This window comes from Nicotiana tabacum, chromosome 3 (genome assembly GCF_000715075.1).
Source record: "Nicotiana tabacum cultivar K326 chromosome 3, ASM71507v2, whole genome shotgun sequence".
Taxonomy (NCBI): Eukaryota; Viridiplantae; Streptophyta; class Magnoliopsida; order Solanales; family Solanaceae; genus Nicotiana; species Nicotiana tabacum.
Genome location: NC_134082.1, coordinates 88,198,865 through 88,213,396, shown reverse-complemented (window position 1 = coordinate 88,213,396; position 14,532 = coordinate 88,198,865). Strand labels below are relative to the sequence as shown.

General features: G+C 34.4%; 3 protein-coding genes across 13 annotated transcripts; 2 read left to right on the top strand and 1 right to left on the bottom strand.

Moving 5' to 3' along the window:
• The first annotated feature begins 344 nt into the window (after positions 1–344).
• LOC107811945 (uncharacterized) lies at positions 345–4,336 on the top strand. Of its 3 annotated transcripts, none has more exons than XR_012707641.1 (2): positions 345–1,740; positions 3,475–4,336. XR_012707641.1 is itself a non-coding variant. In XM_016636932.2 (2 exons), the coding sequence occupies exons 1-2, from the start codon at positions 1,431–1,433 to the stop codon at positions 4,087–4,089; spliced, it is 360 nt and encodes a 119-aa protein (XP_016492418.1). In that variant the 5' UTR covers positions 345–1,430; the 3' UTR covers positions 4,090–4,336. The 3 variants fall into 3 exon arrangements, 1 of the variants encoding a protein (XP_016492418.1); XR_012707642.1 differs by having other exon boundaries at positions 2,088–4,336; XM_016636932.2 differs by having other exon boundaries at positions 4,040–4,336.
• Positions 4,337–4,925: 589 nt separating this feature from the next.
• On the bottom strand, positions 4,926–5,339 carry LOC107811944 (uncharacterized). Its single transcript, XM_075244599.1, has one exon. It carries the CDS (start codon positions 5,337–5,339, stop codon positions 4,926–4,928), a length of 414 nt encoding a protein of 137 aa, XP_075100700.1.
• A 2,079-nt stretch (positions 5,340–7,418) lies between these two features.
• On the top strand, positions 7,419–13,976 carry LOC107811946 (UPF0725 protein At3g44770-like). 9 transcript variants are annotated; one of them, XR_012707640.1, is made up of 6 exons: positions 7,419–7,592; positions 7,669–7,803; positions 7,900–8,093; positions 10,457–10,592; positions 11,254–11,285; positions 12,806–13,976. XR_012707640.1 is itself a non-coding variant. In XM_075249615.1 (5 exons), the coding sequence occupies exons 1-3, from the start codon at positions 7,521–7,523 to the stop codon at positions 8,086–8,088; spliced, it is 396 nt and encodes a 131-aa protein (XP_075105716.1). In that variant the 5' UTR covers positions 7,419–7,520; the 3' UTR covers positions 8,089–8,093; positions 11,254–11,285; positions 12,806–13,974. The 9 variants fall into 9 exon arrangements, 5 of the variants coding, with proteins under 5 accessions (XP_075105716.1, XP_075105715.1, XP_016492419.1 ...); XR_001654035.2 differs by having other exon boundaries at positions 12,821–13,975; XR_001654036.2 differs by lacking the exon at positions 12,806–13,976 and having other exon boundaries at positions 11,254–11,480.
• The last annotated feature ends 556 nt before the right edge of the window (positions 13,977–14,532 follow it).

Genomic DNA, 14,532 nt, shown 5'->3' with positions numbered 1-14,532 from the left:
CTTTGTCGAAAGCAAGGTCTGTGTTGCCAGTGATGAATCTGAGCCAATACACATCCGTGAGGAAGTGTTTGATAGAGGCAGAGGAGACTTAAACTTGACAAAATAATTTTGATTAGTTCTACTTGATGAAGTCTGATGCACGTGGAAGGTTCTAGATAGGCAGGAACATGCACACAGACCGTTGTACAGGAGCACATGTGTATTTAATTATACTAGTCTATATTTTTGTTACAGCTAGGCCAATAGGAGTTTGACACGTAGCACTAGCAATATACATTTTTACTTCTTAGTTGAGCTATATATATATATATATATATATATATATATATATATATACAATACATTGTAGCAGCAGGACAATCAATGAAATCATTTCTTCTCATTCAAGTTTTCTAGAATCTTCTCTTCAATGGTTTCTTTTCAATTCCGTGATGGTATCAGAGCAGCGATGGAGATCGAGATTACGCGAATCAATTCTCTTCTAATCCATTTCTGATTCCTATTGATTTTACGAGTCCGTTGTTCTTCTCTTCAATAATCCTTGTTCAATTTTTTTTTTCAAATTCTTTTTCGTTCAATTTTCGCTGAGAATGGGCAGCACAACAGAAACGATTTCTTCTCCATCAAACGTGACTTCTCCAGCTAGTGCTATGGATTATTCTAATCCATACTTTCTGAGTTCGACTGATCACTCTGGTTTGACCATTGTATCTCAAGTTTTTGATGGTTCCCGCTATGGAGCTTGGAGGAGAAGTGTGCTGATAGTTTTATCTGTGAGGAACAAATTAGGTTTCATAAACGGTTGTATCAAAATACCAGATGAGAAATCAGCTCAGTTTTAGAACTGAAATCGGTGCAACGATATTGTAATCCAATGGCTTCTTAACTCCTTAAGCAAAGATATAGGTGACAGTGTTTTGTACTCTTCTACAGAAAAGGAACTTTGGGAAGAACTAGAGACAAGGTATGGACAGTCAAACGGAACTCAATTATTTCAATTGCAAAAAGAACTTAGTAGTATTACGCAAGGAACTTATGATATAGCCACGTACTTTACTAGAATCAAACGAATTTGGGACGAATTGAAGTTTCTTAACATTTTCGAAATTTGTGGATGTGAGTGTAAATGTGGAGCTAAGACAAGGAATTTGAAGGCGACGGAAAATCAGAAGCTAATTCAGTTGTTGATGGGATTAAATGAGGCTTATACATCTATTAGAGGAAACATTCTTATGATGAAGCTTTTGCCCACTCCGAATGAGGCTTACTATATTCTGTTGCATGAAGAAAAGCAACGTGAAGTTCATGCTTCTATATAGTTTTCAGGAAAAACCTCTTCATTCAATGCAGCAGGTACAAAGTTTCAAAATGCAAAGTGGGAAAATAGAGGTAATGTCCAGAAAGGCAATTTTGAGAATTGTAAAGGTGGAATGTTTTGCAATTATTGTAAGAAATCAGGATATTTGATTGAAAAGTGTTACAAGTTGCACGGATTTCCTCCCTCTTTCAAGTTCACTAAGCAGAAGAGGACTTATGGAAATGCACAAGGGAGTGCAAATACAGCATTTGAAATTGAAGAAGGAGGTTCTTTTGAGACTAACCTGGCTGTGAATACCATGAGTATAGTGCAAGGCTTCTCAAAGGAGCAGTGTGATAAACTGATTCATTTACTTCAAAATCTTCATGCAGGTCAAGGAGTTTCTTCGGATTTTGAGGCTAATGTGACTGCTAACATGGCTGGTATGATAGTTGCCTTGTATGCCTTTTCTTCTCACCTCAGTAAACTTCCTAATAATCCCTGGATACTTGATACAGGGGCCACACAACACATGACTTATGATATTTCACTCCTTCATGACACCAAAGAATTGTCCAATCCTGTATATGTTAATCTACCAAATGGATACAAAGTTAAAACTATTGCCATTGGAAAATTGCTTATTCCTCCTAATCTAATTTTAATAAATGTTCTATATGTACTAAGTTTTAAACACAACTTGATCTCTATACAACAGTTGTGCACTCAACTTGATTGTTTACTGATTTTTAACAAATTTGGTTGTGACATACATGCCCCTTCTCTGAAGAGGCTATAGGTGTTTGGTGAGACCACTGATGGACTCTATGTGTTGGACAATGCAACTCCCAGTTCTAGTTCTAGTCTTTCCAATGTCAGTGTCAATTCCACTACTTCTGTTGAACCTAGTGTCCCATATAGTTCTTTACAATCTCTATTTTCAGATGTTTTCAATGTAAGTCCTTTTGATGGACGTCTTTCTAGCGACGTTGTAACTGAAGCTAATTCAATGAATAAAATTATTTGCTCTATGAATTGTAGTACTTTGAGTAAATTGTGGCATCAACGTTTGAGTCATTTACCATACCCTGCTATGAGTAACATTCCTGGAATACCTCACAAATTGAATTCTGAATAAAATGAAGTCTGTGTAATTTGGCCAAAAGCAAGACAAACAAAACTCTCCTTTCCATCTAGCTATATAACTTCTAAACAAAAATTTGACCTAATTCATATAGACACTTGGGGCTCATATTCTACGCCTACTTATAATGGTCATCGTTACTTCTTGACAATTATTGATGATTTTACAAGATGTACCTGGACATTTTTGTTATTCACTAAGTCAAATGCTTTTCCTGTCCTCAAAGCATTCTTTGCCATGGTAGAGCGACAATTCGATGTCAAAATCAAGAAAGTTCGATCTGATAATGCTTATGAGCTTGGGTCAGGGACTACACATTCTCAGTTTTTCTCCTCTCTTGGTGTTCTCCATCAAACCTCTTGTGTAATGACACCACAACAAAATGGTGTGGTTGAGCAAGCATAAATACCTACTTGAAACATGTCGGGCTTTATTATTTCAGTCCAATTTACCTATTAAATTTTGGGGTGACTGTCTGTTAACAGCTACATTCCTTCTCAACCGATTTCCTTCAAGAATTTTGGGTAATGTTTCTCCTTACCAGAAATTATTTGATAAACCACCAGATTACTCCTTCCTAAAATCGTTTGGTTGTTTGTGTTTTGCTTTTACACTCTCTCATGGGAGAAATAAATTAGATCCTAGAGCCACACCTTGTGCATTCCTTGGTTATCCTTTTGGAAAGAAAGGCTACAAAGTCATGAGTTTACAATCGCAGCAATTCTTGGTCTCCCGAAATATTAAGTTCCATGAACACATACTCCCTTTTCATTCTCCTCTTCCTATTTCATCTGTCATTTCTTCTGTTTCTACTCGTCCTGTTTCTCCTTTCCCACATCCAGTTCCTACCTCGTCTCCTTTGAATTCCTCATCTATTTCTATTTCACCTACTCCTATTTCCTCTAAATCTATTGTATCATCCCCTCCTACATCTCCCACCTCTCCTACATCCACTGCATCATCCTCGTCTGTTCCTATACCTTCTCCGCCTGCTATTTCTCCTCCTCATGTAACCTTGTAAATCCATTTGCAGGGCAAAGGCTTCTTTCTAGGAGGGAGCTCAACCAAATCCCAAGTTCTATTAGTCTCTAGAGCTTCGAATTCTTTGGCCATTGCATCCTGCCAACCTGGATGCCAACCTGGATGGAGAGCTGTCTGATGGTACGTGGAAGGTTCTTGAGAAGCAGGAACATGCACACAGACAGCTGTACAGGAGCACATGTGTATTTAATTATACTAGTCTATATTTTTGTTACAGCTAGGCCAATAGGAGTTTGACACGTAGCACTAGCAATATACATTTTTACTTCTTAGTTGAGCTATATATATATATACACAATACATTGTAGCAGCAGGACAATCAATGAAATCATTTCTTCTCATTCTGAGTTTTCTAGAATCTTCTCTTCAATGGTTTCTTTTCAATTCCGTGAGTCTGCATGTTCTGGTTCAAGGTTTTTGCTCTGTGCAGATTGGAACTGCCAAAATTGTTTTGCATATAGACAAGTGATGATGAGAAAAAATGATGCTATAAATTTGTTTCGGGCCAACCTTGTGTTGCGTTTCTTTAGTATAATTATTATTTTATTTTTTGGCAGGTGATAATAGAACTCTTGATTCTGATGTTGATGTGAAAGCTATGCAGTGAGCTTGCCATCTCTTTAAGCTCTTCTCAGTCTTCTATTCTGGTATAGTTATTGAATAGTAGTGTTATTAACTTGTGTTATCACTACGACATGAAAAAGTGTTGGTATGTGTCGTCTACTCTCGTAGTTTAAAGAAGGGTTCTTTGTGTTATTACTGAGACAAGGAAAAAAGTGTTGTGATATCATGCTTCTTGTTATATTTGATGATGAATGAAGATGCTTTATTCTAGCAACTTATTGTTGAGAAAACCTAAGAAGTTTTACGAGTGTTTCAGAAATTGTTTCCCAAAATCATTCTGAAAGACGAATGCAGAGAGAAACTTTTCTAATGCTTGCATGACCAACTGCCTTGTATGATGATTGCTACAACTACATCATCGTCGACGCACTCCCTTTTTTTGTGGGGCTAAACGTTGAGTTTGTCCACAAGAAATCCATAAAAGTAAAGACTTAAATATACTATAAAAAAGCGTAAACAAAGAAGATGATTCAGCTCAAGATTGAATGTTACACCACACATTGATTCATGCATCAAGTAAACCTGAGTCCAAGTTTTCTTGACCAAACTTAAGTTTAGTTAGCTTTGGCCAACGCCTGCATTTGATCCAGAGTAGCATTACCTTTCTATGATATTGATCAAACAGATATCTCAGAATCCATAATAAAGGTGAGTGTGACAATCTGATCACTCTTCCAGTGCTACAAACAAAAATGCAGCTTTTGGAAGGAAAATACCTTGATGAATCAAAGGAGAGGAAGCTGTTTTAGCTCAGGCGTGCATGTTTGTCAATTCTCATAATACCTGGAAAACCCCGTAAAAAAGAATATTGCCCAATACTCAATTCATTGGTGGAAACACTCGTGAAAAGAGAGAAATAACAGCCTCTGGCACATATATCTTAGAATTGCTAGGATCAGGGACCCAACGTATCTCGCTCATGTTTGGTGTCTCCACGTAGGTGATGGTAAACTCTCCAACCTTTTCTGCCTTGCCTCGCTTACCTGCCCTTAGCAGTAGGTTGTTGCGGTTATAAGAGAAGATGCAATTTTCTAACCGGATAAGGTCCCCAGGCTCAAAAGTATCACACTCATCACCCCACATCTGAAAGTGAACTGCAGCTGTCTCATCCGCCACTAGTGCCAAACACATCTTTTGTTGCCCTTCCATAGCTATCCTCCCTTTGTCCAAGACAATGAATTTTGTGTTTATGTTGTTCAATGCAGCCGGCACAATGTCTCTCAGAGACTGCATCCTTTTGCGCTGCTGCAACCAAAGATTTCCAAACTGGAAGAGTGATTAGAAAGAGCACAAGGATGGGGAGTCGGCATAAAAGTGAAGTCTGAAACTGATCCACTACGGTGAGAGGCGGTAGTGGGGGCTGGGCAGCGCCGAGGGGTTTGGAATTACCATAATACTAACAGGAGTTTGTATACAAATATTAGTAATATATACTCTTCTCTTTCCAATTAGATGAGATGCTTTCTTTTCTAGTCCATTCCAAAATAAATGCCACATTTCTAAATTTGAAAATAATTCAACTTTAAACTTTTCATTTTACTCATTTTACCCTTAATGAGAAGCTTTTATAACCACACAAATATCATGACCCCAAAGCTTTTAAGACCACAAATTTCAAAAGTCTTTTTTTTCTTCTTAAAGTCCGTATCACTCAAACTATGTCATCTAAATTGAAACGGAGGGAGTAACATTTATTTAATGATTTTTTTTTTTGTAAATTGATTTATAATTTTAATGTATAGCATAATACTTATATTTGATAAAGTAATGATAAAGCACAAATTATGAACCCTCTAGTAATACTCAAATTCCTAATTTGTTGTTCAACTACTCCGTATGTTCCTTTTATTTGCCGCTTATACTAAACATAAAATTTTTATTTTACTTGTTCATTTTAACAATTCAAGAGAGATTTATTATTTTCTTTCAATATTATCCTTAGTGTTAAGTACTTATCTAGGATATTTATTGGAGATACAAATTTAATAACCATTGAGAAGGGTAATTTAGTAATTTGGTAAAATAAATTCTTAATGAATAATTTATTGAGGAGTTTGCCAAGTTAATAGAGAACTAGTAAAATACAGAGGCGGATAAATGGTGTTGGACGCCTAAAGACAAGCCGTGATAAGAGGCCTTAAACTTGTTTAATAATTTTAGATATTTTTGTTTAAGGTTTATTATTTTTGCTTTTGAGGGGCAATTTAATCAACACATTTAATCTTTGTTAGTTAATCATTTCATATCCGCGTTGGTGATTGAGTTACTAAATACGTGTGCTAATAGAAGATATCAAGTACATGATAAAATAATTAAGATGCACGCTTAATTTGAAGATCACCATTAGTTTATTTTGAAATTCTCCGGCAAGATAGGCAAGTCGTGAAGTATGAAAAGAAAAAAGAGAAAAAAAAAAGTTGCCTGAGACTTTAAATTCCTTTTTTTTTTTTTTTTTTTTTTTTTAAGATGTAGAATTTCCATTATCAGTCAGAAGTTACATTCATTAGGTCACCTTTTGACAACAGTAGCAGAAGGCTTGGTGGGGATATCATCGTCTCCTTTAATTTCCTCCACTTGAATAGAAGACCTGACTTTTGTGATTCTCTTCTAAAAATAGTTGACCACATTGTACGAGGTGCCTTATTTATTTGGATAGAAATTAAAGAAAAGACGCCACCAATATTTTGAGCAAGGAAAGCGGTAGTCGACCTAATCAAATAAAACTCAAAAAAAAAAAAAAAATTACAATATCTTTTATTTTTGCTTAAAAAATTTACAATCTCAACCAAATTACACATGAACAAGGTTAACGTGCTCAAAGTTACATAATTTGTTTATGTCATGAGGGGTAACAAAATGCATCAGAAAGCATAACGAAATTTATGTTAGGTACAGTATTAAGGAAAGAACTTAAAGTAGTCTAATAGCCCGTCAAGCTTCTAAAATCTACTTATTTTAAATCTTTCCTCAAAAATATTTTTCAAAAAAAAAAATTGGTAAAAAATAATTTGTGTTTGACTAACTAATTTGAAAAGTATTTTTGAGCAATAAATAGTATTTGACCAATCTTTTAGAAAGTTTTTCTAAATATATTTTTCTCAAAAGTATTTTAAAAAAATAATTTTCAAAAGCACTACCTTTTACTGCTTATTCAAATTATTTTTGGTTCTGCTCAAAAGTACTTCTTTTTTTTTTTTTAAATAAAAACTTGGCCAAACAAAAATATACTTTGAACTAAAAAAAGCACATTCGGTAAAAAAAAAAAAAAAATATTTGGCCAAAAAGCTATAAGTAGACATAAAATCGAACCCTTAGCTAGTTGTTTTGAACCTAAAAGATGGCGGAGAATCCTCCTAGAAAATTGGGAGAGGATGGAGGACCAGAAGATTTCTACCATTCTGATGATATCTTATTATGTATGCGGACGGTCGCAAAATGAGTATCCAATATCAGAAAGAGTATCACAGGCAGGTCAGGGAGAGCGAGGTAGGTCCTATGCTAGTATCAAGTATGCATGCTTTTTTAAGGCGTCTCTTTTTTGATTTGTCCTTTCTGCAATTAGGGTTTTGATATCACTCTGGATTTGACTTTGGATGCTGCTATTGGTGCTCCAATTATTGCCCAACGAGGGATGAAAAACAAACCCAAATTTGTTCTCCTCTCCCAGTTAGCTATTGAAGATTTCAATTCACAGAATGTAAGTGCGTGCTTAATTAACTGATTCATTCTTTTTCTGAAAAATTATATCTGCGATTGGTTGATATTTGGCTGTTTTTATTTTATTTTTATTTAGGCTACAAATTACAAATTTGTGAAAAATGTGACTGTGAACACATCATATGCTGCTGGGATGTGGTGTTATATCACCTTTCAAGCCAGGGATGCTGACGATACCATAAAGACCTTTCAAACATTGGCGTGGTGGGGAATTGACGGAGATAGAGATGTGAGATTTTGCAGGTTTAAGAAACCATCCAAGTGATGAAGGTAAGCTATTTTAATATGCACCTTCTCTCTTGTTACTTACATTGCTTATACGTTGATACGTGATTATGATAAGTGTGCTTGTATAATTCATTGATTTATGCATACACATAGTGCTACACGACAACTACAACTAGGACTCAATTTCAGGTCTGTGGTGTGAAGCCTCACTATCCATTTCGCTCCATTTGGACTCGTTATATTCCAATATGCCCATGTATATTGGTAATGCTGTAAGAAACTCTGTTGCTATTATTGTGTGTGCTGACCAGCAACTTCCATTGAAATAAAAAATACACCTCAAAACCTCATTGTTAGCTTCAGCCAACATCAGGCATTGTTCCCATATTGTTAAATGAGTGAATGAACGGAAAAAGATGCATTTTGAGGTCTTTATTTTATTTAGCAACGAGATGTTGTACAATTCACTTTAAGAGCATCCCTGCCTTTATGGTTGAGTAAGGTTTATGATGTAAAAGGGGAAGCATCATATACAAGGTATTTTGAGAATAGAATGTCTTGGACAAAAGGTAGCTTTCTAGATTGAGTATCGAGTTATCTAAATCATTAGAAAATCTGAATCATTATTCTCTTCCTAAGTAGTGGTTCTCACTTTTTATTTTCTCGAGGACAATCAACTAGGTAATATATTTGAGGTTTTCGTTTGAGAAATTAGTGGAATAATGCAGCACCGTAGTTGATCCACATCTCCATTGCAAAAGATATGATTTTGGTGAGCAATAGGTGTCCAACTCCTCACTTTGAAATTATTAACAACCTCTAAACCTGATCCAGATAACTTTGTTGACCATGAGACATAGTACTTGTGCAATGAGAAGAGGATGTACTCTCTGTCTAAATGATTAGAATATATACCTTGCAGATTGCACAAGACTAGTCAATAACACGAGGGTAGAGAACTTGACATTTTTTACACTTAAGTAGTACACTTCTGCTTGAGACTACACACACGTGAAATAGAATATACAAGAAGAAGCATGTTGTTGATGGTTGCCTAACAACAAACCCTCCCCGAGGACAACAAGGAGGGTTTGCAAAGCCAGAACAAAGCTAGAATAGAGAATTTAGCAAAAGATCAAAAAGTATTGAGATTACTTTCCTTCAAAAACAAACGTGCACTGAAACTAAGACAAACGTATTTCTTCGCTAACTTTTTTATAGTAACATGGTGAAGCCGTGAAAGTAACTGATGTTGATACCATGTTGAACTTTCTCAGTGCACTTCAGGGCTAATAGAGGAATTGAGCATTTGCTCTCTGTAATATACATGCAGCAGCTTCCTAACACCTACATGTTGCTGAGATATCTTAACAGAGTAATACTTGTCAAAAAATTCCTAACAGACATGATAATATACCTTACATACCTTTTCAATGACCAGTTTGTATAGAAATCTGAGGTGTCAGTACTGGTTCACCCATGGTGGCATTTTTTTTTTCTGAATTTCAATTTGAGCGTTGACATCATGGAAATATTGTGTGGAAACAATCAATAAGGCTTAAAGATACAAATTATTATATTTGAAGCTCCATTCTTCTAGGAGTAGACAAACCGAAAACTTGTGCTGATAAAAGAGATGAATGAGTTGTCATAAAGTCATTTTTCAAGTGTTCCAACAGGCAATTGATGATCCTTTTCTTTGGAAATGAGGCTTCTAGCTGAGAGTATCAAGTGGCAGGTCTTTTCCAAATCTTTAATGGGTGTTCTTCAATTCATTCATAGATTCTCATAAAAGGACGTGATAGCATCTTCATCTAAAAAGAAAGAGATGATTGTGTTTCAAATTGGTTCACCCTCATACTTCATACTCATTGAAAAATTAACGATTCATGTAGATTTTTTCAATGGGATTGTACCTTTTGTGAGCATTACCTATCCTGAGGAAATTTTGGTTTCTTCTTTATAGCAAAAACTTAAGAAAAGCAATAATACTCTAATTTCTAATGTCATTTGATTGGTTAATCGCCTTATAGATCATCCTCTAAGATTATTTTCTTTGCAAGAAGTTTATTCTCGTTGGACCAGAATGTTGCCTATATCTTTCTCATCTGAGCTTGTTCAAAATAATTTTGCTGACTTTGTCCAAATATGAGGTAGCTAGTTGGAAAACACTATGTTATTTCTGGAATATTATGCCACCTAGTGCTTTTAGAATGTTTGTTGATAGATTCAAGGAGAAGAATAGAAGACGGGTTGCCAACAAAAGATTCCAGGAAAAGAAGATTATGTTAAATGGAAAGAAAATAAATTTGGAATATACTTTGTCAAACATGGTACCAGTTTGTGAAAAGAATAAAAGACCATTTCTGTCAGTCTAAGCCTTAGAAAATATTTTTGGAATGTAGGTCACCTCGAAAACTCTCTTGTTTTGGTTGGATTGCTCTTCATGAATCATGTCTTCCCACAAAGATAATCTGAGAAGAAGATTATTCAGCTTATGTAATACTCCTTGGTGTTAAATGTGTAAAGAACAAATGAAAGGTATTACCACTAGTTCCTACATTGTTCAGTAGGAAATGACTTGTATTTTTATACTCTGCTTTTTGCAGCTGGCCTGGAAGGATGATAGAAACGACATCAAGAGGATTCCGAATACGATCTCCTGTTGCATTAATTGTAAATTATGGAGAGATAAGGAAATCATGGGGACTTTGAAGGAGTTTTCAGTTCTCAAATTTAAATGTTTAGCGTGTAGCTTTTTGCTGGGGTTGGGACTCTATATGATTAGATGATATTATGAATTTGGTGGACTACCGTCATTTTTTAGCCATCATGTTTGTATTTTGCACAAGTGCTGCTATGTTTTTGCTATATATAGTATGACTTTGACTTTTAGTCTTCTCTGACCTTTGTGGGGCTAATTAGGCTCCTTGGGTAAAAAGAATTTGGTAGGACAGAAGTTTTCTTTCACATTAAATTATGTTATACCTAAAAAATTCAACTCCCTTCTAATTGCAACTTGTCTTTCGCAAAAGCAAGGTTCGCATTTCTGGTTCAAGGTTTTTGCTCTGTGTAGATTGGAACTGCCCAATTGTTTTGTATAGACAAGTGATGATGAGAAAATTGAAGCTTTAAATTTGTTTTGGGTCAACCCTGCTTTGCCTTTCTTTGTTATATATACTTATTATTTTATTTTTGGCAGGTGATAAGAGAACTCGTGATTCCGATGTTGAGGTGAGCTTGCTATCTCTTTAAGCTATTCTCAGTCTTCTACATTAGTAGTTATTGTTATTAAGAGTGTAGTGTTATTTACTTGTGTTATTACTACGACATGAAAAAAGTGTTGGGATGTGTCTTCATCGTCTACTCTCGTTCTTTAATGAAGGGCTGTTTGTTATTAATAACACGGGAAAAAAATGTTTGTGAGGATATGCTTCTGGTTGTGTTTGATGATGAATGAAGATGCTTTACTAGAGTAACTTATTTGTTGAGAAAACCTATAAGAAGTGTTACAAGTGTTTCGGAAATTGTTTCCAAAAAATCGTTCTGAAAGTGTAAAGTCAAGAGTCTTTGCTAATGACCAAATTTAATTTTGTACAAAAATTTGTCGTGGCGTACACCACCTGTGATTTCAAATTAAGCATCTCCAACCTTCTCTTATTTTTTTTCTAGCTTAAAGAAATGAGTTATGATAAAATTAAGATTATAGAGAGAGAAAAGTTTTGAAGTGAAGGAAAAATCGATGTAGTGATTCATTGTGCTATTTCGACAACCGAAAAGGATCAAATATACCCATCTACTATCGGATATTATTTAAAGTTATCTTCTGATCGAATATATTCCTACCGTCTAACTATAAATTAAATATTCTCTTAACTTGACGGAGGGGCCACGTGGAGGGCCTCTTAGCCCCAACCAATTACCCATGCTTAATACCATGTACCCATAACTATTAACTCGACCCTTCCCAAACACCTAAATAACAGAACAAATTCCTATGTCAAAAAATTCTAAAAATAAAAATATGCTCTTTGTTTTTTTCTTTTTTATGGTCATAGTAAACGACTTGGGGCCGTAAAAAATAATTACTTTTTTTTCCAGAAATTTTTTACATTTTTTAGGATCGGTGTTTGACCATGAAAAATTCAAATTTACTTGAAGTTGAATTTTAGAATTTTTCGAAAATTTGAAGAACTCCAAAAAGCTACTATTTTTTTAAAAATTTTCGCTTCAAATCATTCACAAAAATTTAAAAACAGCTCCAAATTGTATTCATGTCTAAATACAACTCTAATTATTAAATACCATTTTCGTTTAATTTTTCTTTTTACTTTTTTTCGAAATTACAATTCTGTGTCCAAATGCCAACTTAGAATTCATTTTCTGAAGTTGCAAATCTGGGTGTAAAATTCTGAAAATCGTTGAATATTGTTGTCGAGAATCATTAATCGGAACTGAAATTCGTGATAGAACATTGTTGGTGAAAAGGAAAAAAGAAAGGAGTTTCTACCGCTAGTCAACTCGTCTTTGAGGTTGGTTCAAAACTTTAGATCTAAGATTTTTGGATAAATCGACTGGGTAAGTTTTAAATTTGTTGTAAAAGCTTGATAGAACGTGAATTCAAAGTTTTAAGTGCATTTGGATCTGATTTAACAAGAACTTGATTGAAAATTTTCAGACGTCTAATCTATGGAGAAGATGCACTGAGTTTCTTGACCTCGTCTATTATTGCTCAAATTGTTTATTGGGTTTAGTTTGTATCATTGTAGAGAAGCTGTGGTTAAAATTTGAGTGCATTTTGTGAAGTCTTGGCTGAGTTAGATCGAACAAATTGGAGTTGACTCAGCGAAGAAAACAACCCGAGCTTCATTGTATTAATCACTGGGCACTGGCTTTGTTTGAATTTCGGTTGGGAGTCTTTGGTTACAAATTGAGATCTATTGGAGAAGCTTAGGTTGAGTTCGGATTACAATTGTGAAGCAACGGTTCGAATAATTTAATGTCTTTCAAGAACACGTAACTCTCTCAGCAAGGTTCGTTATCAGGTATGGGTACTGGGTACTGGGTTGGGGCTTAAAATGGCTTAGAAGCCCTCAACCTGGTCCTTCCGTCAAATTAAGGATATACTTGATCAATATTAAGACGACCGGGATATATTTGATCGAATAGTCCAATTGTAGAAGGGTATATTTAACCCTTTTCCGTTTCAACAATCACTTTTTCACAAAAGTACAAAACTTAGTAGGTGTTTTGACATAAAAATTGTATTTTTTGAAAAAAAGAAGAAGTAATATTTAGAGTTAAGTTGAACAATGATATTTGGAATTTGAAATTATATTTGGACATGCATTTTACTTGAAAAATATTGCAATTTGTGAGTAGGGAAAAGAGTTTTTCTGAAATTTTTAAAAATATCACTTTTTGGTTTTCGAAAAACTCATTTTCAAAAATTTGCAAAATTTCATGGACAAACACATAAAAATTTTGAAAAAAAGGAAAAAAATTTACGGACAAACGGAGCCTTAATATTCCATAAAAATGCTAGGTAATTTGTTTTGGTGGCAGAGCTATTTGATAATAAATTTTGTGCTGGTAAGTGATAATAAATGCTTTGTATAATAATTGAGGTGCATGTAAAGTGAAACAAATATAAACAAACAAAGCTAGCTTTATTTGAATGTTACCATTAGTTTTTTGAAATTCTCCAGCAAGATAGACAAGTCATGAAGAATGGGAGGGAAAAAAAGTTAATTAAGGGTGTGTTTGGTATGAAGGAAAATATTTTGGAAAATGAGTAGTTTTATGACTTATTTTTCCTTGTTTGGTTGGTGAATAAAAACAATTCGAGAAATATTTTCTAGTGTTTGGTTAGAGAGTAGAAAATATGTTTTAGGAAAATAATTTCTTATGTTACTCTTCTCACTCACCCCTTCCCCGAAATTCCCATGTTTCTTGTACTCTCCTACTCTCCTCAGCCTCCCTCCCTTCCCCCAAGTCCCCATGTTTTCTTGCTCCCCCTTTCCCCAATACCCAAAGGAACTAATGTGCTACTTTATTTTTTTATGCAAAAATAACATTGAAATTTGTGCTCCATAACTAAAAAGAAAATACACTTTTTTTGGTTGAAAAAGAAAGCACTATTTCTACAACATGAAAATAAAGTACTCATTTTGTTAAAATGAAAGAAAATATTTTTTCTACATCATAAAAAGAAAATACTCATTTTGTTAAAATGAAAGAAAATACTTTTTATACATCATGAATTTTTTTTGTTGAAGTGAAAGAAAATACTTTTTTTTACATCATGAAAAGAAAGTATTTTTTGTTAAAGTGAAAAAAAAATACTTTTTTATATCATGAAAAGAAAATACTCATTTGCTAAATAAAATAAAAAAAGTACTTTATCTATAACATGAAAAGAAAGTACCATTAATAATATTTTTATTTAGGGTGGGAGTTGGGGGCAAGGGTGGGGTGGGGA